The following is a 26,257-nucleotide window of genomic DNA, read 5'->3' on the forward strand; positions in this document are numbered from 1 at the left end:
TGCGCGTGTTTTTAGTTCTCGGGTCCTTCTTTATTTATTTATTTATTTATTTATTTATTTATTTAATTATAACCCCCCTGCACTTGATTCCCAATCTGTTATTGTGTAGCACATAACCTGCTGGATGTGGCTCTAAATTTCTAAATCACTTTAATAGAGTTTTTCTTTCTTCTAGACACCTTGTGATAGAAATATTTTAAGCACAGGCAGGGCTGAAACTGTTGTGAGACCTAACGCATGCACTCTAGTCCTCATGGCCATGCAAAAATACTTCATCATCATCATCATCATCATCATATCTCGTTTTCTCTTCTAGATCTTAATTACTATCTTTCTTGACCTTTTCGTCTAAACACACACACACACACACACACACACACACACACACACACACACACACACAGACACGCACACACATCGCAATGGCAATATCCTACTCAGTCCTGCCACTTTCCTCTGAGGTGCAGGTGTTAGGAGTTTGGGGGTGCAGAGAAAATGCAGCATTTTTTTTGGCAGATGTTGCTGAAATTCTGTCACACCTGACACATCTTGCTGAAAAACATGTCTTGCCTCAACATAAATCATAACTCAACATCATTTGTGGCCTTAATGAATATTGAGGTGCCCTTTACAGAAAGTAAAGGTGTGATACAATTCCCAGACTGCATAAATACTAACTCAGTGACTGTAGCTATTATAGAACACAGTTTCTATGGTAACAGATTCTGTGGATTCCGACAGAAGCGTTCCCACGGTGACATGCACATGCCGAGAAATGAAGAAAGAGAGAGAGAGAGAGAGAGAGAGAGAGAGAGAGAGAGAGAGAGAGAGAGAGAGAGAGAAGAGCAACACCACTGATCTGCCAGCTGAAAATAAGACGCTAAATCTGTGCTTTTTATAGCAGACCCTGGGAGCTATGTACACATACATTTATTTTTGACATAGTTGTATTAAAAGGTCTTATACTTTTAGATTTTACAAAATTGCTTCTTTTTTTCTTTCATTTTTGAGCAACAAGAGAAGCTTCTGGCTGCAAAAGCAATGTAAATTACAAACTGTAAATTACATTGTACCTGACCACTTTTAATGCTTCTCCTAGTGACTGCATACAGGACAACAATCCATGTAGCTCATCATATTAGCATGATTAATTAGCATCGTTAAACACTTAAATTATTGTGTTTTTGTTCAGCTATTCAGTTTAAACTCTAATACTATGAATTACACAATAACTACAATGAAACTTATACGGTATGGAAAATGCTGAGTTATTTTTGGTTGCTATAGTTAGTTACTGGGTTTAGCTTGCTGGGTCATTGTGAACCAAAGTCAAGATTCATTTTCTGAACATTTCTGTGTGGGTTTACTCCATGCTCTCTGGTTTCCTTGCACCTCTTCAATAAGCTGGCAGGTGGATTGATAACTCTGAATGAGTGTGTGAATGTGTGTGCCTTGAGATGACCTGTATGAACTGCAGCCCCCTTCATGGTGTATTCCGTCTTTTGCACCCAGTGTTCCCGGGATAGGCTCTGGATCCACCGCAACCCTTGAAGCGGTTACAGAGGATGAATGAATGAGCAAATGACTTCTTTGTTTTGCATGGAGAAGCTACACTATAAATATTTTAAATGACACATGTATGTACAGTGACTAGCACCCCCTTAAACTTTTTTTTTTTTTTCATTTTGTAGTGTTACAACATGAAATTGACATGGACTTGGGCATTTGATTTGAACAAAATGTTTTACATTTGAAGTTGCCAAATATTCTTTTATGTTCACACAAAAAATAATTCAACAGAAAACATAAATGTGTTGATTGCATAAATATTCACTCACCTGGGTCAACACTTGGTAGAACATTTGGCTGCAATTACAGTTTCTAAGATATATCTCGATCAACTTTGCAGATCTGGATCTTGATATTTTTGCCCATTCTTGTTGTCAAAATTCAGATTCTCAGTCAGAGTGACGTCTGGGTTTGATTCTGCCATTCTAACACATTTATATGCCTAGATTTTAAGCACTTTGGTGTAACTTTGGCAGTGTGTTTAGATTTATTTTTCCTGTAGGAAGGTAAGCCTCCACCCCAAGTCTCAACAGGTTTTCTTCTGGGATTGCCCTGTATTTGACATCATCTATATTGCCCTCAACCCTATCCAGTTTCTCAGTCCCTTCTGATGAAAAGCATTCCCACAACATGATGCTACCACTTCTATGCTTCATTGTTAGGATGGCGTTCTCTGGCTGATTGGGTGTAGGCTGATTTGTAGGCATTGTTGGGTTTCTGCCAAACAAAATGTCAATTTTGGTCTCATCAGACAAGATAACCTTTTTCCACATGTTTGCTGATGGTATTTCAAATGAGATTTCATGTGACACTACAAAATGTAGAAGAATAGGAATACTTATTCAACACTAAAAAAAATGCTGGGTTTACTTTTTTTTTTACCCAAACCCTGGGTTGAGTCATTTGGGTAATTTAATTGGGTTATTTTCTCAGTCTTGTGTAGTTTTGGGGTAGTTTTATGTAACCCAACAGCAGGGTTATTGGCTGGGTCATTTTCACTGACGGTTGTATCAATGCACCGATCCCCCACACTGATTCCTCAGCCCAGTTCTTTGGGATAATCAACTCAGAGCAGATTGTTTGAATTCACCTCAGGTGGAGGTATCCATTTTCGCACGGACAGACTGTTAGAAGATTTATTTGAAGAAATACACTCAGAAAGGATGTGTTAATATCCTACATACTTTTTGTGTTATTACAATTTTAAGACATATTGTGTCAACTTATCCAATAAATGTGATTTTTTTAAAAATCACATAAGTGACCAACACAACATGTGTTAAATTATTGTCCAATCACATTGCGAACTACGTTGCCGACGTCATCATCCAAATCTTAACTCAACTCAAAGTGTTTGTTGCTTTGACCTTTTGAGTGTGACCGCGGAGTCGGAGTCCTGAGGTGAGGAAACCAAATGACCACCGGTAAGTTAGTGTTCATCACTAAATAACATTAATTCTGCTGAAAATGCCCGGCTCAGTTTGTGATATTTAGGCAGGGAGCTCTTGAAAATGTATTCATTGGAAAACAGTAACTCAGCAAGTGATAATTAATTTTACCTATCGCGATGGCTTCAAAAGTGAATTTCATGTACTGCATACTGTACTGTTTAGCATACAGCTTATGGTAATGTTAGACGTTCCCATTCCATTTTTGAAAGTTAACGATAATGTAGCATTACATGATGTAATACAGTGAGTGGGTTAACGTTAACTATATTTAGCAAGTGTTTTGTACATGGCAAGCTGTAGTAATTAGCATAGGAGGATGGGTTAGGGCCGTGTTTTTTCATGTATTCGGTGAATGTTAATGCCGGGTAACAGGTGCAGACAGTCAGTGGCTAAAGGAACTTAGCTAGCTCAGTAATATCGATGCCAAAAGTTCTTCACAAGGTTAACATGACAAAAAGAGAGGATGGGGTGTAGGTTGTAATGCTTTCCACTAGCTCTGTAATGTTGTTTGACTAAAGCCGGGTTCACATTGTACGATTTTGGCCACAATTTGGTCATCTGAGACAAATTTTGAGAATCCTTAAAGACTCCTATACGCCTAGGCCAAAATCTGTAGTCTTTGATCACTAATATAACATGTTCCCTGACAGATGACTAATGGCCATTGCGATCAAATTTTCTCCCGATTAAATTCTGGCAGTGTTAGAAGATTTGAGGCACTGGCCTGTAGTGTGGCTTCTCCTACTCCGTACGAGTCTTCTCGCGTGTGTCCGTTTTTCGCATCTTGACTGTCGTAAATGACAACTGAGATCCTACAGCTAGACAAGGTTTACAGCGGGGATCATGTTTGTACAGTCTGACAAGCAACAGTTGCAAAGGACTAATAAAAATTGCACAGTGTGCACCCGGCTTTAATTAGGTTGTGCAAAAACATTGGCATTGTTTGTTCGTTGTTCATTAGGAGAGTGGAGGTCACATTTCCAAAATTACACAATTTGGGATTCTGTAATGCAATTTTTCATTTGAAGCCCAAAGGCATTCATCCATATTTTGTAGCTAAGAACTAACCAACACTCTTTTTGTTCTTTTACAGCTTATCAAATGGAAGGGAGTGGGAATCCTGTCTTCCCAGATGGCAGGGAGATTTGTAAGAAGATGCATCAATTCCAATTCTTACATCTGTCAAATGTTTGAATGATTTTAATAAATGTCACCTGAATTTCATGCAATTGTTTGTTTGTTTTGTGAGCATTTTAGTGGAATTTTACCATACAAACAATTACATTTTAGGATAATTGTAGGGAAAAAAGTATAAACAACACGTGTGTTATTTTTTAACACATCTTTGTGTGGAAATGTACTAACACACAGCATGTGTTAAGTGTACTAACACACTGATATGTGTCCTTAACTAGACACACAGGTGTGTTAAAAATAAACACATGATGTGTTAAATATTTCCACATAAAGATGTGTTAAAAATAACACATAACATGTGTTAAATGTACTAATACACTGATTGTGTTAAAAACAACAAAAAATGGGTTGTCCTTAACTAGATACGCATCATGTGTTCATTTTTAAATAAGTTAATGTTTAAAGAGTGAAGGTTCGTATCAATATATTTATCCATAAAACCATTACTGTATACAAGAAAAAGTAAATATGTGCGATAACAGTCCAGTTTACATGACTGCGATCTTTGTTAGCTTTGGCTTACTTGTTTGTAATGCCCACTGGATTGTAAGTTGGTTACTCAGTTTTTTGGATGTTTTAAATGTCTCCTTTGATCAAAATCTGATGTTTTCATCTTAAATATATGTAACTTATATGAGTAATAATTACTTCAAAGTCTATATATAAACACCACTTTAGCAGCTCTAGCAATACATTTATGAACACCTTCTTGTGTATGAATAAAGGAGATACCATGTTGACATATCTGTTTATAATGTGGTATACTGTACTTGACATTTTCAAAGGGTAAACATAACCCTGAAAATATTAACCCATTTATGAAATAAAATTAATCCAATATTTTTTTTTTTTAAATGAAACCATTCTTTGGGTTGAAAAACAACCCATTTACTGGGTTAAAATTAACAACCCAACTTGATGGGCTAGTTTAGCCCAAAATGTGTTATTTACCCAGCCGTTGGGCTAAAAATAGCCCAGTTTGGGTTGTTTTTAACCCAGTGATTTTAGCATGAAGACAATGCATATTATATGCATGTAAGCTCCCAATTTGTTAGCTGTGAGACTGGGTGAATAGCTTTTGACCCTTTATTGCACATCCTTTGCTAATGTGATCATAAGCATTATATTTATTAGGCTACTAAAAGACTAATTAACAGTCATGATACTGTTACGAAATTGTCATCCTACCAAAGAGAAACTGAAGCTGCTATCTATAATGCTTCTACCTCCTGCATTTTCAAAATAAAAATAGTACTTGTAATTCTTTTAAATACATTTAATACCCAAGTGTATTTTAATATTCAGCTTGAAAGCTAGATAACACATATGTTGATAAAATGTTTATAATATTTTTATATAATTTTGAAATTGTTATTTTAATTATTGTTGATTAACGATAGAGGTTTGTTTCTTATGTCTGTATTTCATGTTGTATTTATTGTGTGTATGCCTTGCATGACCCAGTCAAAAATGTATTTGGATGTAGAGCTAAATATATGTCATTTATTTATCTGTTAGCCTTTTGATGTATATTAAATCACATTTAATATATGTACATGTAATACATGTAATACTGTAAGCATTAGAATAACCCACATATGATAATATTATTGTTATTATTATAAATATAATAATAACAACAACAACAATAATAATAATAACAGTTATTGCTATTGTTATTGTTAATAATAATAATAATAATAATAAGTATTATTATTATCATCATCATCATCATCATCATTATTATTATTATTATTATTATTATTATTATTATTATTATTATTATTAATCAGTCCATACAGAATTTCGTGCATTTTTTTGAGATTGTTTAGGCCAAAAATGCTTGATTTTGCTGCGACTTTGTGGTCTTTGCAATGCAGTTTGTTTTTTGAGGGGTATTTTTTGTTGCAGAAAGCCACTTGAATTGGTGAAATTGCAATTGCATGAAATTGTTTTGCGCAGTCTTTCACAGTGACGTTTGTTAGTAAATGAGACCTTTTAGCTGTACTCATGTTTTAGACGCACGTGAACCGAAGAGGTTCAGCTTTGGCTAAATGAGCACTGAGATGACGTCACACGACGCGTCTTGGCCCAAAGCTGCGGAAAATCTGCGGTAATTTTGAAAAATTACAAGCTCCTCTGAATATTGCAGAATTTGCCTGATTATGCGTTAATTACTGCGATTTCAAAATCATGGCGAGACTGATTGGCATAATTATAACAATTGTATTATTATTATTTTAAAAAATATTATTTATGTGTCTGCCAACAAAAGTGAGTTCTAACATAATATTCTTCTGTTATACTATACAATACTTCCAATCATGACAGCAGTGTGAAATGAGAAAACACCACCATTCTGTCGGGCTGATCCATATCCAAACGTGCTCTTTACTGTACATGAACTTTGTTCATTTGATATGTTTTAAGGACTGTACATGCACCTGGCCTCTGAGGCTACCTAAATAATATTTAATCCCATCATCTCCCTGCTTATTAATCAGTTATTATCTTATTATTCAGTAGTTATATGAATGATTCAGTAACTGCAGTGAAATTAATGATATTGATATGTCGTTACAAGTGTGAGGAATCTGGACGTGCCAAATAGCCCTAAGAGTTTAAGAGCTGAAAGGCCTCCTAATAGCTCTTAATGGACTTAGTAACGAGAAGGTGATAAAGTTGTGACCAAGGCTTTCTTTTTGGTTTATTTTTGTTTCATCTTGGAGCCACTAAGCTGTGGCCACGACTTAATGATTTCGTTCTAGTGATTTACTAAGTCATGACTGAGAGTTAGTAAGTAATGGCCATGCATTGTTTATTTATTTATTTATTAAGAAGTCATGGCACCAGCGGGACTCTGTAATATCATGTTTGGAAGCATAACAGAAAACGTTCAACCGTTAGTTATTTACATGCTTTTGCTTGCAGAAGTTGATGAGTTGCAGTTTCTCCACTCTTCATACATGCATGAGGCTGGAGTGTTTGTGAAGAAGACTACTGCACCGCACACTTTTTGAAGGAAACGGGGCGTTCTGATTGGCTGTGGTGTTTGGGGGCGGGACGCAGCTTGACACGCTGAGCGGCCTCTCGGTCCACTTCCGCTCTGCAGTTTGTTTACGTTGTGTGGCGCGGAACTTCGTAACCGGACTTATGCGTTCGTTGTTTTTGTGCCTCAGCTGTTCGGGCAGATTTTAGTTATAACCATGTAATAAACACAAGTTAATTTGCATGTATTATTAAAACCACCTGCTGAAGTGGTGCTGCGGCAGTACCGCAACAGTTTAGTTAGCATGCTTAGCTAGCCGGGTTAACTCTGTATAGTTTCTTTCTGTATAGGTTTTTCTGTTTCGTTTTTGTACTTGAAGACGAGTTTGTACAAGTCAGACTCCAGGAGCGTCTGACATTAACAGTAAGTTCAGACGTGTACTTCACCTGCATGTATTGTTCTGCTGCTTTGATCTGTACACATTACTCTAGAATAAAGTCGGTTTGACGTCGGACGTTCGATATTCGCGGATATGCGGAAATTAAGGGACCGTCTCTGAAGTTACATACGACATTGTTAAACACCATTCTAACTTCAATAGCATTTGAAGGGATTGACTTACAGTCGTATAACCAACTGTAAAGTGTTCATGTAGGTGTCAGATATAACACACACCTTTTAGATTTTTGATATTGAACAAAATAAACTATTAAATCATATGTAAAATTGACATGTATTTAATTACTGCATGGGCTCATACACAAAATATACCATCATTTAAAGCTCAATAGCATTTGAAGGGATTGACTTACAGTCACACAACCAACTGTAAATTGTTTAACTAGGTGACAGGTATCACTCACACATTTTAGAGTTTTGATATTTAACCCATGGACGCATGAAGCAAAACAAAAAACTTCACAGATGCATAAAGGGGTCAAAATGACCCGTACTGGATTGAATGGTTTTCTTCAAAAAATAGATGTCAGATTAATGAAATAATTAAAAGAACTGATGATCCACGAATGTTTTAATATTTAAAACATTTTATTTGTTTTCTTTTAATTTATTTATGTACATGTTTAGATTGTGGATGGGAGCCAAAGGAATTCAAAATTATTTACATAGGGAGCACTTCCAGCCCTTAACTTCTCTGTCACAAGAATAATCCTGGTCCTTCCTTTCCTCTGTACCATTCTGCTTATTGTGCCCTGAACTTTCATCTTCATCCTCATTTTTATCTGCAGTGTTCCTGTCCCCAGCCTCATCTTCCCTGTCACAAGAATAATCCTCGTCCCTCCTTTCTTCTGTACCATTCTGCTTATTGTGCCCTGAACATGCCTCACCTTTATTAGCATTATCATCTTCATATTTATCACCAGTGCTGTTTCCATCATCTTCCCTGTCACAAGAATAGTCTTCACCTATTCTTTCCTTTCAATTTCCTCATCTTTCTCATCATTTTCCCTATCTTTGAATTTAAAAAAAGTTTGGGTCAATACCTAACCACAGTTTCTAAACCGGGCCTCAAAACAGAATATTTCCACAGGAATAATGCTTAGTGTTTTGGTAGTGGCAGTAAGAGTGCATATGTATATCTATATCTATATCCATCTATCTATCTATCTACCTATCTATCTATATGTATATATATACTATGTATAAAAAAAAAATATATATATATATATATATATATATATATATATATATATATATATATATATATATATATATATATTTGAACTCCTCTTGAACCTCTTGAACTCCTGGCAATTGTTGAAATGATGATGAAGATGATAATGCTAATAATTTTTCACAATTACCACAGATTTTTTGCAGATTTGGGCCAAAATGCCTCATGTGACGCCATCACGTGCATCACACAATTCAAGTAGTTTTTGAAAACTTTTTGAAATCTTTTTGAAAAAAGCCACAGCAAGATAACGCATTTAAAAACAAAAACAAAAAAAACCCTCCATGAGTCCTTTTTTCTTCACAGAAAAGACTACATACTTTTAGTGCACAGGTGAATTAGGACATAGCAATAATATGGTGTGGATCAACACATAAGAATGAATGAAATAAAGATACAGTTTGTGGCAAAACACATAATATATATATATATTTTTTGGATAAACCTGTTTCATTTTATACATTTCTTTAGTTCAGGCGCTGCATTTTATGGCCTGCTATCCAAAACCGCTTCTTATTTTTAACCCTTAAACACTTTTCTGTGATAGAAGTGGCATCTAGTATTTGTCTAATGAAACAACTTTAAGAATCAACTAAACTCTTCAATTCAGAAATGCGATCTCTGTGTTCTTTTTTTGCCTCCCAAAGTCATCCTCAAAATAGCAGAAGACGATTTTCTGTGTGCAATCTCATATTTCGTGTGTTTAAAGGATGTCAGTTTTTTATTCCAAAATTTAAAAATTTCTTTAGGTGTATCAGTAATTTTATAACAATTTTTTAAGGTAAATAGTTTCTCTTGTTGATGGGATGAAGCATTGGACAGTCTGTACAAGATTTCGCTGAGGTTTTTGTGCGTGTGTGTGTGTGTGATTGTTGGGGCCCAAAATGCTTGATTTTACTGCGGCTTCTTTCAAAATTTGTGATGCAGTCTGCAGAGTTTTTTGTGCTTTTTCGCAGAAAACTACTTGAACTGGCGAAATTGCAATTGCATGAAATTGTTTTAGCTGTACTCATGTTCGACTCACATGAATGGAACATGACACATCTTGGCTCAAATCTGCGGAAAATCTGCGGTAATTTTGCAGTAATCCTCTGAATATTGCAGCATTTCCTTGATTTTGCATTAGTTTCTGTGTTAGCAAAATCCTGGAGGAACTGATAAGAATTATATGTTAATATATAGGTAATAATTTTGTCCATTTTTTGAAGGGTGCCAATAATTCTGGAATTCCTTTTAAATTAATTTCTACCTCACAATATAATGTAATTACACTACAGGGTGTCTGAAAAGTCAGGAACCAATGAGAGTACCAAGAAGTCCAAAGAAGCACTACTATTTCTTACCTTTTCATCCAATGTTAATGACATTTTTCACCTGTACAGAAAAAAAGAATAAGAATAAATAAGTAGGTAAATAATAAATACAACATCACGCATATGTAGTTTGACTCCCATTGTTTCCAGACTTTTTGGACACCCTGTAATATTTCTTGAGTTACACTCTCATGACATCTTTGGTCCATTTTCAGAAGCTGCACGTAGATATTGGCGGAATATGAACTGAGAATGGCAGGACGAGGGCGCAGCAGAGGACGAGCTCAGCTCAGTTTTCCTGTGGAGGCCGTGGGAATAGGCAAAGGAGAGAACCTTCCACCTTCCACTGTCCAGCCCACACCACTGTTTCCTGTGAGTTACATGTCATGCACAATGCTGCATCTACATACACATATGTCTTACTTTATTGCAGTCTGCATTTGAGTGTGACTCTGGAGTATCCAGAAACACCCGCACTGCATTTCACAGAATCTTGATTACGGTTTTGAGTTGAGCTGTATCTGGCAAATACAAGTGTGACTGCCTAGGACTGGGAGTGAGCATTATATCTCAACTGGTTGAAGGCCATAAAATGGTTTTATATGCACTGGAAATAGATTATGAGATATATGCCCGTGCAGCTGTGGCTTCATTACGAAAAACATATTCTGCGTCCCAATTCGCCTACTATCCTTCCTTAATAGTATCCAATTTATTAGTGTAATATCCGATTAGAATTAGTGCGTCCCAAATCATAGTATTTTGAAATGAGCATCATTTCAGCAGCAAAGGTACCTGGGCGGTCTACTATATCCTGTAGATTTTCAATGTGTGGATCCGTGGACACTTTTTTAGTTAATATTGCAGCTCCTTGCATGAAGGAGGAGGAGTTTTGTGATTTCAACATACAAACACGGCAGACGAGTGTAATGTCGGTGAAGCATCTTCAGTATTGAAGTATAAGAATTTAAATGTTAAACATTAAATATAATTATAAATAAAAAATATATCATAAATGATATAATATAAATTATATAAGGAATAATGAATAAAAGCTGAAATGCAACTAGGAGTAGTTTACAGTGACACTGTGCATAACTAGGTAACAACATTCTCTTCTGTTGCATGACATGTTAGTCAGTTCCTCCAGGATTTTGCGATTTTTCGATCGCAGGAATTAATACAAAATCAAGCAAACTCCGCAACATTCGGAGGTGCTTGCAATTTTTCACAATTATCACAGATTTTTTGCAGATTTGGGCCAAAATGCCTCATGTGACGTCATCACGTGCATCACCCAATTCAAGTAGTTTTTCTTTTTGAAATCTTTTTGAAAAAAGCCACAGCAAAATAATGCATTTAAAAACAAAACAAAAAAAACCCCTCCATGAGTCTATTTTTCTTCACAGAAAAAACTACATACTTTTAGTGCACAGGTGAATTAGGACACAGCAATAATATGGTGTGGATCAACACATAAGAATGAATGAAATAAAGATGCAGTTTGGGGCAAAACACATCTTTTTTTTTTTTTTTTTTGATAAACCTGTTTCATTTTATGCATTTGTTTAAAATACATATTTATTTATTTTGAACTACATTAAGCAGGATAAACTGTACAATGTAATTTGAGTTATATATCAAATGAAACAATTATACTATGCTTATAAAATAATTAAGCAAAATAAGTATTTATGAGCTGAGAATGGCAGGACATATAACGTATTTCTTACATATAATGTAAGAAATACAAATAATTAAACGTTGATAAACACAACATATTACAAAACTTAAAAATAATAAATATTTAATAAACATATCAACAAATTATCACCTAAACCTCACAAAATTAGATATACCACTGACAGTAGTAAAATACATAAACTACTAAGCAAAGAACAAGGCAGTACATTTCTCTCAGTAGGGAGTCTGGTGACTGGATCTGATCACTGATGAGAGGCTTCCTGACCTCCACCTGGTGATGGGAATGTTCTCACCATTTAATCACTACATGACTCACATCTGTGGTATCATGAGACTGACATGACACAGGGGTCTCGAGATGTCATTCATCCTCAGTAATTGCTTCTTTCTCCTGTTCAGGGTCTCTGTGGTTTAAATTGCTAATTTGTTTATATTTTAGGAAATAGAACCAATTAACATAATTAGAAAATTATGCAGGCAGGTACAAACAAATAATAATGCAGAAGGTCAGAATTCCTTTGGTCACGGCTGAGAGGGGGATAAAAAAAACAGTACTGTGCTGATGCTGACTAACTAACATTATCAAACTCCTGTAAATTCAAGTGACATTGCTAGATAAAAATAAATTACAGCATCAATGCTCGTTGCTATAAGCAGTCAGAAAAGAAGTAACCTGACTAGTGCTATTAGAAAACAAAACTAATGTTGGCTACACCTCTTTTTCATCTAACACAATGTTAACTATCTGTATATATTTTGGGACCAACTTACTGTACGTCACACATTAAATCCGAAAACACAAAGGATAAAGTGAGTAATAAGGTGCATAGTGATTTCTCTCCTGAGAATTCGCCACTGCTCTGTGTTGTCTCCAGTGACATTGCAGCAGAAGAAGCTGACCCAAATCCTGGGGTGTTATCATGTTCTAGCAGAATTACACCAAACTCTGCGTTCTCATGGCAAATGTGTTAAATACCAAAAGGTTAACATAAACTTAATATAAAGTAACTCAGCAAAAGTTGTCAACCCGCTCAACCCAGGTATTTTAAAGAACCCAGCATTTTTTACTGCATGGACTGTAGTACACTTTGCCCAGGAAACTGGCTGATAGGTTGTTCCAAGCTTCTTAGAGAACTTGCTTCAGTTCTACTATCTACAGGTAAAATCCCAGGCAGTGATTTTTCAGAAATGTGGTCTATTACTTGATCAACTCAGTTGTAGTCATTTTTTTATTTTCTACTGAAAGGCATAAAATAGAAAGGCAAGACAGAATGTATGTAAAAAATGTATGGTGTATAAGACTTTTGTACAGTACTGTGTGTATTTTTAGTAAAATAACTGCAATGCTGTTCCTAATGGGAATGTTTGGAGCCCCTCCACCTCCCCGACAGATACTGGTCTCACGTATCTGTGTACCTCTAAATCATATACTATATAGGCCATGAGTCAGTGTCTGGTTTAAGTCCATAAATAGTTACACAATGACACAATTTCTGGTTTGTCTCAGTCCTCCAGCAGACTGAATTTGAAAGGAAGCAAAGAGAATGAGGTTGCATTGCATGCTGGAAGCTAGGGCTGCACAATAAAACAGTATGTTATAATATAATGCTATAAGATGCAATAAATGTGTCTGACTGGATGGGATACAGAACCTGAGATAGAATGTTTTTGCACAATATAAAAACAATTATCCCAGTATGTAACGTCTTAAAATGACTATTATGCAAAGTGCACAATAAAATCATCAATATCCAGACACCATCCTCATCAACCGTCTTCATGGGTGAATATTGTTTCTTTATTTATGCCACACCAACACCAACACCAATTAGGTCGAATCCCAGTTTACTTCTTATTCAGTACTTATGCCATTGTACACAGTAAGTAGTGCACTACATGTAGGGCAGGCCATTTGAGATTCAGCAACAGAAGAAAATGTCATGGAAGAACAGAGACAAATGTAACACTGCAGAAGTATATGCCTGCCTTTCCATAAGACTAAAATCTATTCTTACTAGGGCTGTGACAGTGGCAGCTTTTTACCACCGCAGTGGTTAATGATCAAACTACCGGGGTGAGCGGTTAAATTTATATCATATCATATCATATCATAATATAATATAATATAATATAATATAATATAATATAATATGATATACTAACAATATATATAATTTTATAGGCTTAAATGAAATAAAAACCTAAATCTAAAAAAAATTAAATGAGGCTCAGACATTTGTTTCGTAACAAAACTTGCGTGTTTATTTTAGTGCTGCCGTCAGTGAAATAACTCAATACAGCCTTGATGTGTGGTGTTATTGCAGTTAGAACCAGCCTGAGGGCGCTGTGGGATACAGTATTGTGATTGACCCGCAAGGGGAGAGGAGAAGAAGTGAAACAGTTGCACGTTTCTCAGACAAATACTTTATTTCTTTTGCAAGTGTAGTATACCACAAGCCTATAAAACTTTGAAAGAAATACCAGTAGGACATTAACCTAAATAATATGTTACAAATCTAAAAAAAAAATTTTTAAACGCCGCTGGGTGGCATGCCTGGAGGTGGCTCCTGAGATTTGTAGGCTAGTGTTTGCCCGTTTAACACTTATTTTTTTTCCCCACAAAGCCAACATATGATTTCATCCAAATTTATTGGTTCACCTCTCTCATTAGGCATGAATCCAAAATGTTCCCAGATCGCGATGTAACATTTGGTTTCCCAACAAGATCCATCGCAGCGGCAGAGCCCATACAGGTCAGCAACATGATTGGGTATGAAAAGAGTATCTTAGAGAGCCAGAGTCTCTCAGAAGTAAAGATGGGATGGAATCTGGATGGAAGCATATGTTTCTCTAAAACCTGTATATACCTTTCAGCATTGATGGTGCCTTTCCAGATGTGCAAGCTGCCCATAGGCACTAATGCACCCCCATACCATCAGAGATGCAGGCTGTTGAACTGAGCGCTGATAAAAAGCTGGATGGTCCCTCTCCTTTTTAGTCCTCTTTAGTTTAGAGGACATGGCGTCCATGGTTATCAAAACGAATTTCAAATTTCAAGTCGTCTGACCACAGAACAGTTTTCAACTTTGCCGCAGTCCATTTTAAATGAGCTTTGTCCCAGAGAAGACGGCTGCATTTCTGGATCATGTTCACATATGGCTGCTTCTTTGCATGATAGAGCTTTAACCAGCATTTGTGGATGGCACGGCGAACTGTGTTCACAGACAATGAGTTCTGGAGGTGTTTCTGAGCCCATACAGTGATTTCCATTACAGAATCATGCCTGTTTTTAATGCAGCACCGCCTGAGGGCCCAAAGATCACGCGCATGCAATATTGATTTTCACCCTTGTCCAGATTCTCGGAAACTTTTGCTATTATGTACTGTAGATGATTCATAGTCTTCACAATTTTATGTTGAGGAACATTATTCTGAAATTGTTCCACAAATTGTAGATGCAATTTTTTGCAGATTGGTGAACCGCTGCCCATCTTTACTTCTGAGAGACTCTGCCTCTCTAAGATACTCTTTTTATACCCAATCATGTTACTGACCTGTTGCCAATTAACCTCCAGCTGTTTTTTTTGTTATGGTTAACTGCACAACTTTAAATAACTATGGGTTTTTTTCTGTCATCTTGCTTTAAATGGAAAGCCCTTGGAGCACAAGCCAGTGCCATTACAGACAGGAGAAGAAGCAGAATATATGCTAGCTCTGAAGCAGGAGTTCAGAGGAGCCATGAAGACTCTGCCTTTCTACATACGACCTGCTGCACCGAAGAAAGGTCACTGAATCTCCTCACTCAGCAATATATTACAGATCAGTACATCAGATATCCTTTTATCAAAGTATTAGGCAGAAATTAAGTCATTTTCAGGGGGTAGGTTTTGAAGTTATAAATCTTGTCATTCTACGGTGCAGTTTTCATGATGGCACCGGTTAGTGACCTGAATTGTGTGGACAGTTATTTAGTTATTTAGTGATTTTTTTTTTTTTTGCTGCAGTAAAAGCTTTGGTTCATGATGGCACACTAAACTTTATTGAAGAGCTCTATTTACAATTTGTCAAATACATATACAAAATGTATTTTATACACAGAAAATAGTCATGTAGTATAGTGTACATTGCAGTTATTTTTTATTCATTGTTATCCTGTCTATATTTGTATTATTTATTTTAAAAGGCAGGTGGTTTAATAGATTTTATTTCTTTTGGCAGATGTGGAGCGTTACTCTGACAAATACCAGAATGTGGAACCATCTGACAACACCATTGAATGGAGTCCAGGTACATGTTTTATTTCAGAATGCTCTTTACGTAACATGATAGAGCTGGATGTTCAACTAGAACTTGGTCTGCAGTGTTATTAAGGGATGTCACTGAGGTTTGTTCCATTAGATCATCACTCCCATGGAGCCTGAATTGACACCGTTAATTGAATGACAAATTACCATGATGCTTGGATTGGTTCTCTGCACACTAATTAAAGGCCTTATCTTCAGCAAAGCTCTGGCTGCTGCAAACTGCACTGCAATACAAGCACATTCAGATCTGCATATTTGTTTATCTACTGTCTTAATAGTCGAGTCAAGTCAAGGCTATATTTCCATTCCTCTCATCACAGTCAGATGTAATAATTAAGAATAAAATATAGTTCTATGTAATCACAGTAATAACATGAAACAGTGACAAACTGGAGAAGTGACCATAAACACAGACAATAAACCATAAACAATTTAACACTATATTTCATGCACTATAAATTCTACACAATAAACATTACAGTATGTATTCTTGAGGATGCGAGCTGTGTAAATAGTCCTATATATGAACAGTGTGTTAGTATTCAGATTATTAATATATTAGCCTATATATTAATAGTCATAATATATTAACAGTAATTAGAAAGTAATAAAACTTTAAAAGGACAAGTAAAATATTTGCAGAATATTCACTCATTTGCAGATCATTTCAGGAAATTGGTGTATAAGGTTTCCAGCACTCTGCAATCTTGGTTACACTGATTGATACAAACATTAATTTGGAGATTTTTTTTTCTCCAGGCCCACATGTGAATGGTGTGCATTGTCAATTGTGGGCTCAGTTGTAGCCTCTTCACATATTCCTCTTATTCCCTTTATTATTATTTAGCTTCAGAAGTTGTTCTCAGGCAATCTTGAGCATGTTAAGATCTCAGATCAGATGTTTTCCCCTTAAATCTGATCATTGGAGAACAGCCCCAACACCTTTCCTATTGTTTTTGCTCACATCAGTTTACTAAAATGTATTTCTTCTTGTTTCTTTTTACTTTGCTTTGTTTTTCGAATACTCCAAATATTTCTTTTCTTCTCCTAAAGACTGGAAGCGCTTGCCGAAGGAGCTGCGTGTGCGGGTGAAAAGGCCTCCGAGCGAGAGTTAGTGAGCTGCATTGTGCACAACATCCTGAATAAACAATTCCACGCATGCAGAATCAGGCTGATTAGCAGCTCTGCTTTCTGCTCTTCAGAGAGAATTCCTAATCTGTAGCCACACCACGGTAACACTGCATACTGGATGTGTGACAAAGTTGAGCCTCTGCTTCATTCTCACAGGCCACAGAGGACATAATGCACACAGAGCTTTTTTAGAGAGAAATAATGTCAGTCTTTAAATACATTTCCTTTGAAAAAGTGGAGTGCCTCTGCTTGTTAGCAGTGTGAATTTGTAAGTTGCTTTCCACTGCAGCTGTGTGTCCTTTTGCAGCACTCAGGCCTTTCTGTAGCCACGCATCTTAAAAGAGGGTAAATGGCATAAATTAGAGCACATGGAAGAGGCGGCCTTGTCTTCTTGTCTTTAAGTGTGGAAGGTAGGCTCTGACTCATTGCTGTCTCGGGGGAAATCAGGAAGACAGCACTCTGAGCCATTACACACACCTCCAAAATGAAAGGCTGCAGACAGAGCAATGAACGATGCAGAAAACAAGAGATGTAGAGAACAGTGTTTTCTCAGAAAAATGAGAGAGTAGCATGCATTTAGCTCATTTAGCTCATTTGTTATCCACCTTTGCTCTGTACCTTATTGCTTTAAAAAGATTTTCGCACACATGATACAGCACGTACAACACCTCTATAAGCATAAACATACAATCTAACCTGGTGTGTCTCTAGTTACATGGTATTCAGAAAAGGAGCATATAGCAGACAAAATGTTTACACATTGGGTATTAACAGTCTATAAATGCATGTCATTTCTCCCATTTCTTCCAGTGTTGTTTAGTGTCAGTATTCATGTTTGCTTTCCCAACCTCTATTCACTTCTGTTTGATGCTAACTGAAGCTATTTACACGTTATTGTTCTGTCCTCTGTCTTGAACTAAGCACGCATGGTCTTTCTTTTGGGAATTGTTTATTTCAGGAAGAGCAGTCATTCCCAAAAGCAGCAAACAGCCACGAGTGGACAAAGAGATCATCCGCAAACTGGAGGTAGTATCCTATTTTCCTATCATGCAAACAGCTGGCATATTATTTATTGTTCCACGGATAAATCATATTAAATCTGTCCTCACATCAGAGAAAAATCATTTTAAATGACCATTCATTTTCACCACTAAATAGCAATTAGTTACTGAATCACCAATTAATTTTCACTAATTCTCTGTCACATGTAATCCTTCAGACACTGGAGAAAAAAGAGGAGGAGGTGAGTTCTGATGAAGAAGAGGGTGAGAAGAAAAAAACAGAGGATGAAGAAGCAGAGGGGGAGGAGGAGTATGATGAGGAAGAGTTTGAAGAGGTAAGGTTTCCATAGTGGCAGACAGGATAATGATCATGTATGTGATGTGTTCCTGTTCCAGTCTAGTGTATGTGTGTGTTTTATGTGTATTCAAACAGGAGACAGACTACATCATGTCATACTTTGATAATGGTGAGGATTTCGGTGCAGACAGTGATGACAATATGGATGAGGCTGTTTACTGATGCCGAACTGCAAAGCCCCAAATGATAAGCCGAGTGAATCGGAATCCTCCATGCATTAAGGACTGGCTGGATGGCTGATGATTCCTTTGGGCAGCTGAGTTTGTTATACAGAAACATATGGAATTCCCTTCACCTTGGACATGAATGAAGTGCAACCCTAGGGTGGAATGCATCAATCACTGTAAAATATTATCAACTTTACTTTACCTTTATTCAATTAGTTGATATTTACTTAAATGCACACTTCAAAACATACATTATAAATGTAATTAGCCAGTTTCATGAAAATGTAACACAAACTCATTACCTTGTTTGAAGGAACTGGTTGAATATTCAGCACCACGGATTTGACCAATCGTATTTCAGACTGACATTTTTGAGTGTATGAAAATACATATAGAACATGCCTGATGTTCTTAAAGTGAATTATAGGCAGGTAAGTTCTCATGTGTATATTTTGTTTCTCATTTATAGCGACATTTTGGACTAGTTTTATCATTTTATCATTGTAATGGTAATTGTTACACAGAAATCAAGGAGCACAATTTGTACACGTTTTAAAGTTTTATACCATATATAATGTAGTTATTTGAATATTAAATGTAGTATTTTGCTAACATCTGAGTTGATTACTGAGTACAATCACTAGCTGATTCCAACACAACACTCAAGTAAATTGGAGATACTGTGATTGTTGTATTAGTAATAAACACCTGTGTATGAGTTAGCCTAAATTTTGAATCTTAAATAAGTGATTTTGAGTCTGGTTATTTAGGTTTGTTTTACCAATGAATACTTTAAACTAACACAGATTTATTGCTGAATTAAGTTTGAATCCTGATACAGAAGCAGTTATTTTGAACACAGTGATTCAGTTGATTAAAAGTGGCCTAGATGTTTCCATAACACTTAAACACAGTACCCTAATCAACTAGAGCTTTGAAACCAAATCTGAATACAAAGCAAACTGCCAACTCATCCCATCTCATCTCCACTCGTTGCAGTATTGACCTCCACTAGACATTGCCTTCACAGATCATACATCATGCACTTAACTATATACTGCATGGCATATGCGATATTTTGGGGCTTCACTATGTCTAACGGAACATTGGTTATCACAAATAATAAAGATTTTATTTATTATAATTTAATCATTCCATTTGCAGGTGCACAATGAATATCATTCAAAATTCAGCATGAAAACTCTGTTCTATTGTTTTATGACACCTGAAGAGACACAGCAGAATAGCAATAATACACATACCTACATAATATTAATTATATTTAATACTGGGGTGCGAACTGTGGTCTCACGAGGAAGTGCGTTTTATTCATAACCACAAGGTAGCCACCAGTTCAAGTTATTTTATATTATGGAGCTGTTAGATGTAATCTTACAACATTTTATAATCTGAAAAAATGTGGTATGAATTATAGATTATATATTGAATAATACTATACACTATATGGCATATATAAAAAAAATTGTGGACACCTGACCATCACACTCATATATGTGGTTCTTTCCCAAGTGGTTGCCACAAGTTGAAAGCACACAATTATATAGGATGTCTTTGTATGCTGTGGCATTAAATTTTCACTTCACTGGAACTAAAAGGCCCAAACATGTTCCAGCATGACAATGCCTCTGTGAACAAAGTGAGGTCCATGAAGACATGGTCTGCCAAGGTTGAAGTGAAAGAACGTGAGTGGTCTGCACACAGCCCTGACCTCAAGCCCACTGAACACCTTCGGACCGGAACTGGACTGCCGGGTGCACCCCAGGCCTCCTTCTGACATCAGTGCCTGTCTTCAGTAATGCTCTAGTGGCTGAATGAACAAAAATCTCCACAGCAACACTCAGAGTGGAGGTTATTATAACAAAGGGGGACTGAATCTGGAATGGGCTGTTTACAAACCACATATGTGTGTGATGCTCAGGTGTCCACATACTTTTGGCCACAGAGTGTATTAAATATGTTAGAATGAATAATTACTCGCCGTATATAAAAGGTTCTAAAATCAATATAAAAACAGCAGTTACGTTTAGGGTTGAAAATAAAGGAATGGTTGTACATTTTCACATGAATTTATTTGTAACAAATTGAATCAAATCCAATCAGCCTCACTTGTCCAAATGTGTATTTAAAAAATAAGATTATGTTATTAATATTCTTGTCTCTCAAATGCCTCATGCCAATGAGTTCTTGAACAAAGCAAGTCTATAACTTAATAATCCCTCCAATGAACATAAGCTGAAATCCTCAATAGTTCAGCATGGACTCTTCTTCAAGAGTGGGAGCTCTTCTGAGAATTCACTAGAGGCTTCTATTCAGGGACCTACTGAAACGTATTCAGTGGAAGATTGCCACAGTGAAACTTTAGCCAGGCTAGGTCAGAGCTGGAGGATGAGGCATGAATCAGTGCACGTCTGCAAAATCTCTCAAGCTTGCTCATCACAACCTGACAGAATGATTAGAGGCCTAACTGGACACCAACTTCTCGGTTGTTCAGTAGGCAGCCTAGTTTTGCACATATTTCTATGAAACCTCACTGGCTCTCTAGCCTTTTGTCAGAATGGTTCTTGCCTGTGCAATTCTAACACAGTGTGTCCAGTATGGTTGGTGCCACTACTTCAAAAGCCCATGTCATGGGGTCTCTGACAACTGGAGGATAATGACTATCATTACTGACCCAGCATGGTTTTTTTCCCACTAAACTAAAACCTTCTTCACTCTTAATACATCTAAATCTTTTTAAATAAGTTCCAGAGTATCAGCATAATTTTAGTAGTGCCTTGTCTTTTTGAGAAAAAAGCACAAAATAGATCCTGTGACAGTATGGTAATTTGTCCATGGTGCTTTCTCAGCATCTGGTCTAAATCCTCATCCTAAATACTGATACACGAGCCTGGGACTGGTACAGCCAAGTGCTAACCCCGAGCTCAAGTGTAGCACGTAGACATCTAAAACAGTCTCCTAGCAGGACTTCCAGTACGACTTTGACTACTGCAAATACTGCTAAAGTGTCAAATATCAGTGCACCATTCTGCACTTTCAGTTCACCTTATGATAGTGCAGTTCAGTATAAAATGTGGATATGTGCTGACATTTAATACAACCATCAGTTGTTAAATATTCAGTTAGTACTTGACCCAGGCCAACCATGAAAGTGAGAACATGAACTATACAAGATATATATATATATATATATATATATATATATATATATATATATATATATATATATATATATACACACACACACATATATATATATATATATGTATATATATATATATATATATATATATATATATATATATATATATATATATATATATATATATATATTGCAGTTAAATCCGCACAGATATATACTGCATTTGTTGATTGACAAGAAGATCCTCACATGACTGAGCAAAAACACATGTACACAAAGCAATTTGCTAATTCCTGCTGAGAAAGTCTGAGAAAGTGTTGCTCTGTCTTTCAGCCTCTTTAATTAAGATTCAGCTCTTGGCTTGTCTCTGAGAGGAACACTGGTCGTGTGCTGAAAACAAAAGCAGTCCTTCATGACACTCTCCACTCCACTCCATTTGTTCCTCTCAAGCAACATTTTTTTCAGTAATTGATGTTTGCTCTTGAACACTGTTTATATCTCCTGCACTTGGACACACACACCTACACACACCTACACACACACACCTATATGCAGGAACATCATTTATTTTTGTAATTTATACATGGATTCCTTTTTGTGATATGCAAATGTAGATGTGTTATTTTATGTCTCTAATTTCATTCGTGTCTGGTCCAGGAAAGAAATTCAAGAAGCTAAATCTAGTCACATCAGAGCTGACAGTACAGCATACACATTATGAACTGAACATTGAAGGTTAAAGAGTCTCACCTGGCAAATTTCATTGAATCCAGTGTACACTTTCCAGTGTAGTTTGGCTGTCCTATGATGCACAAAAATTATCTTGCTACAATTGGTGTTACACTTTTTATTTATGACACTGAAAACCAGCAAAACACCATAAGAAACTGCATGGATACAATTAGCCTTGCAAGCTTCACAGTATAAAAACATTCTGTGCAATAGTATACTAATGTACTGTATATTGGAAATAGCTTTTTTTTGTTTCTTGTGCCTCCCTCTCAATTAGTGGGTCATGGCATCCTCAGAGACAGCGGCTTGTAAGAACAGTTTGTTCTCATGCCTGACACTGTAGGAGACTAGACCAGATACACAATAAGCTTGGATTAGTTTTCAGCACCAACCCTCAGATGTTAGCCATATATAACAAGCTCATCCTCACTGACCACTACAGACAGAGTGAGCCATCAAAAACATGACTCTTAAAAATCATCTGGTCAAATGTAAAACAAAAAAAAATTATGTATGTATGTATGTATGTATGTATGTATGTATGTATATATATATATATATATATATATATATATATATATGTATGTATGTGTGTGTGTGTGTGTGTGTGTGTGTGAGTGTGTAGTTTTGTTTAGTACCCAAACATGATCATTATAAAATTGTCAAAATGATGAGCAGTGCTTCATTAAAGCCAAATAAAAAATTGCCAAAACATGTTCAAGAATATAATAACTCTAATCCGTTTGGCATGATACTAAAACACAGTATTCATAACCTGGATAATCCAAATTGTTCACAAGCATGTTGTTTTTAGACTGAAGGATAACCCTTCCATCTCTCCTTAAAGATCAAGAGTGTGGAGTAAAGAAAAACTGTTTATGGCAGAGCTTAGCAAGGGACAGACTACGCCGCCCAGTTGTGGGGTTTCCTTCTTTCAAAACTCCTAACCCAACTCAATGATTAGCTGTTGAGCTGAATCAGCTGTGTTTAGAATTAGGAAACTCTGAAACTGTATAAGTCTCCAGAACTGGAATTCAGGACTGCTGGTTTCTAGAAAGATTATGAGCATGGAATCTCCAAATGTGACCTGAAATGCTGGTGTATGAAAATAAAACCAAAAGTGCAATAGGCTATGACATATCCTAGATGCAAATTAACATTAGATGTGAAACAGTTAAAGCCCTATTAAAAGGTATTCATATTTAAATTGTCATATTTAGAAGTATGTACTTACTTGCCAATAGTCTGCAATTTCACTAAGCTTCCATTTTCCACAGCAACCAAGATGCTTATGTATTAGATCATGCACGGAGCACATGAAACAAAACATTAACCAATCATTTCCTAACCCTATTGCGTGATTCTAGCTCTGAGCCAATCATATGCAAGGAAAACCCCGTGTGATATCTGAAAGGGTCTGTTCAGTGAAACATGTGCCAAGTATATGGCACACTGAAGTTCCTATGGAATTGCTAATATTTTATTTTGTTTGTAGATATTTAAGACTTATTCTTAATCTTAATACATGTTGAGAAATTATGAGGGTTTTTTTTATTTTTACAATTACAGTAAACACAGCACATTTTGCAAGTCATGCAGTTACACAATGTGATTTCAACTACATGAAGGTGTTTTTATGCATGAGTGTGTGTGTGCGTGCGTGCGTGCGAGTGTGCATGTGTGCACGTGTGCGTGCGTGCATGTGTCTGCAGAATGGGTGTAGAGTGTGCTTCAGCATACAGGGTGCCTGTTTGACATTTTGGTTTGAATGGGTCAGCAAACATACTGGCCTCAGTGCATCAAATGTCACTACAAATTCAGAGCTGCTTCCAAGCATGTGCAAGGGCCTATGCAGACCAGTGGCTCCTTTTTACCTCTTGAGCTGATTCATTCGTCTTTCTTGTAACTACATGTAAAGTGCCTTAGTAAACAGTTAGACCACTATGAGCTGAACAGTTTCAGTGCACTTTGGCACAGATTCTCTGTCTCTGAAACTGTTCTGGAGGGATGAAAACCATTCTTCCAAATAATATTCCCTCAGTTGGCACCCCGTCCAGGGTGTCCCCCACCTTGTGCTCTGAGTTCCCTGGGATAGGCTCCAGGCGATCCTGCAACCCTGTGTTTGATAAGCGGTATGGAAAATGGATGGTTGGATGGATATTCCTTCAATTAGTGTTTTGATGATGGTGTTGGAGAGTGCTCTCTAAAATGTCAGTCTAAAATTTAATTAGGTTGAGATCTGGTGACTATAAGGTCCATGATTTACATAATTTTCATCCTCATCATACCATTCAGTGAGCCCTCTGGCCCTGTGGATGAGGACACTGTCATCCTGGAAGACAGCACAGCAGTCAGGATAGAAATGTTTTCTCATAGGTGTCATAAGTTCTGTCATGGTAATCAGTCTTTTTGTTAATTTGCAGTGACCCTTCTCTCTAAGGCATAGGTTCCGTACCTGGTCCTGGAGTACCCTCTATTCTACACATTTGAACAGCCCTTTCTGAGTTGAAGTTTGTGTTAGAGCAGGGAAAACACACAAATGTGTAGGACAGGTGGTACTCCAGGACTAGGTTGGGAACCTGGGAAATATATGGGGAAAATTGTATTCACACCACCCCAGCCTCCCATATGCCTAATGCCTCCCATAACAGAACCACTAATTAATATTATTAATTCATACTACTACTACTACTAAGTCCAAAGACATGCATGGTAGGCGGACTGGCATGTCCAAAGTGTCCGTAGTGTATGAATGGGTGTGTGAATGTGTATGTGATTGTGCTCTGCGATGGATTGGCACCCTGTCCAGGGTGTACCCCGCCTTGTGCCCGATGCTCCATGGGATAGGCTCCAGGTTCCCCGTGACCCTGAAAAGGATAAAGCGGTATAGAGGATGGATGGATGGATGGATAATAAAAATAATATGCTGAATAATATGCTGGGATTTAAAAGGGTTAACTGAACAGCATTTAGAGAGTTACATGTTTGTGATTAACTTCACAAAACTTCAGGAACTTCCATGAAAGCAACAAGATGATTTTAGGAGGTGACAAAGTCCTACTTGGCTTGGTTCGTGGGTACTGCTAAAGTTGGAGAGAGCTGCAGGTTGAGGACAGCTAGAAAAGGAGAAAGCAAGCAAGGGAGCATGGACAGAAAGAGATCCTGCTCCTTTTTCAGAAGGTCCACTGTATGAGGACAGCTGCAGTGGGAGTAAACAACAGCATCAGGTTTCTGCTTTGATGGCTGCAGACATGCTGAGCTCACCCATGACAAGATTCACACATGCTGTAATGCATACATTTCCTCCTGCGCTTATGTGTTCTCTAGCCTATTGTGCAACGTGGTACTCTGCACGTTCAGTGAAGAAATCCTGGCTTTTATTACTTTATTAGTTATCCACCATCAAAGTTAGTTACTGGAGCTGAACTAGTCTGTCATATGCTAGGATGTGCCAGGATGACATTTTACATTATAATAATGACAATAAA

General features: G+C 36.8%; 1 protein-coding gene and 1 long non-coding RNA gene across 4 annotated transcripts; one reads left to right on the plus strand and one right to left on the minus strand.

Moving 5' to 3' along the window:
• The first annotated feature begins 7,303 nt into the window (after window positions 1–7,303).
• On the plus strand, window positions 7,304–19,489 carry polr3glb (RNA polymerase III subunit GL b). Of its 3 annotated transcripts, XM_053681483.1 has the most exons (9): window positions 7,308–7,425; window positions 7,557–7,629; window positions 10,428–10,584; window positions 15,571–15,700; window positions 16,135–16,203; window positions 17,274–17,330; window positions 18,310–18,377; window positions 18,571–18,687; window positions 18,786–19,489. In XM_053681483.1, exons 3-9 carry the CDS (start codon window positions 10,465–10,467, stop codon window positions 18,870–18,872), a joined length of 648 nt encoding a protein of 215 aa, XP_053537458.1. In that variant the 5' UTR covers window positions 7,308–7,425; window positions 7,557–7,629; window positions 10,428–10,464; the 3' UTR covers window positions 18,873–19,489. The 3 variants fall into 3 exon arrangements, with proteins under 3 accessions (XP_017334971.1, XP_047011980.1, XP_053537458.1); XM_047156024.2 differs by having other exon boundaries at window positions 7,305–7,629; XM_017479482.3 differs by lacking the exon at window positions 17,274–17,330 and having other exon boundaries at window positions 7,304–7,629.
• Window positions 17,448–24,042, minus strand: LOC124628252 (uncharacterized). The gene is made up of 2 exons (XR_006982662.2): window positions 24,004–24,042; window positions 17,448–17,685 (listed from the first exon to the last, which is right to left on the minus strand). It is a non-coding gene; the product is annotated as an uncharacterized LOC124628252 (long non-coding RNA).
• Between the last annotated feature and the right edge of the window lie 2,215 nt (window positions 24,043–26,257).

The sequence above is a fragment of the Ictalurus punctatus genome, chromosome 1 (genome assembly GCF_001660625.3).
Source record: "Ictalurus punctatus breed USDA103 chromosome 1, Coco_2.0, whole genome shotgun sequence".
NCBI classification, from domain to species: domain Eukaryota; kingdom Metazoa; phylum Chordata; class Actinopteri; order Siluriformes; family Ictaluridae; genus Ictalurus; species Ictalurus punctatus.

What these genes read in the sequence shown, in the direction of transcription:
- polr3glb (XM_047156024.2), top strand. Translation starts at nt 10,465, where the DNA reads ATGGCAGGACGAGGGCGCAGCAGAGGACGAGCTCAGCTCAGTTTTCCT. An exon ending in GAAAAGGCCTCCGAGCGAGA is followed by an intron (nt 17,331 to 18,309) that starts GTTAGTGAGCTG and finishes TGTTTATTTCAG; the next exon opens with GAAGAGCAGTCATTCCCAAA. An exon ending in AGATCATCCGCAAACTGGAG is followed by an intron (nt 18,378 to 18,570) that starts GTAGTATCCTAT and finishes GTAATCCTTCAG; the next exon opens with ACACTGGAGAAAAAAGAGGA.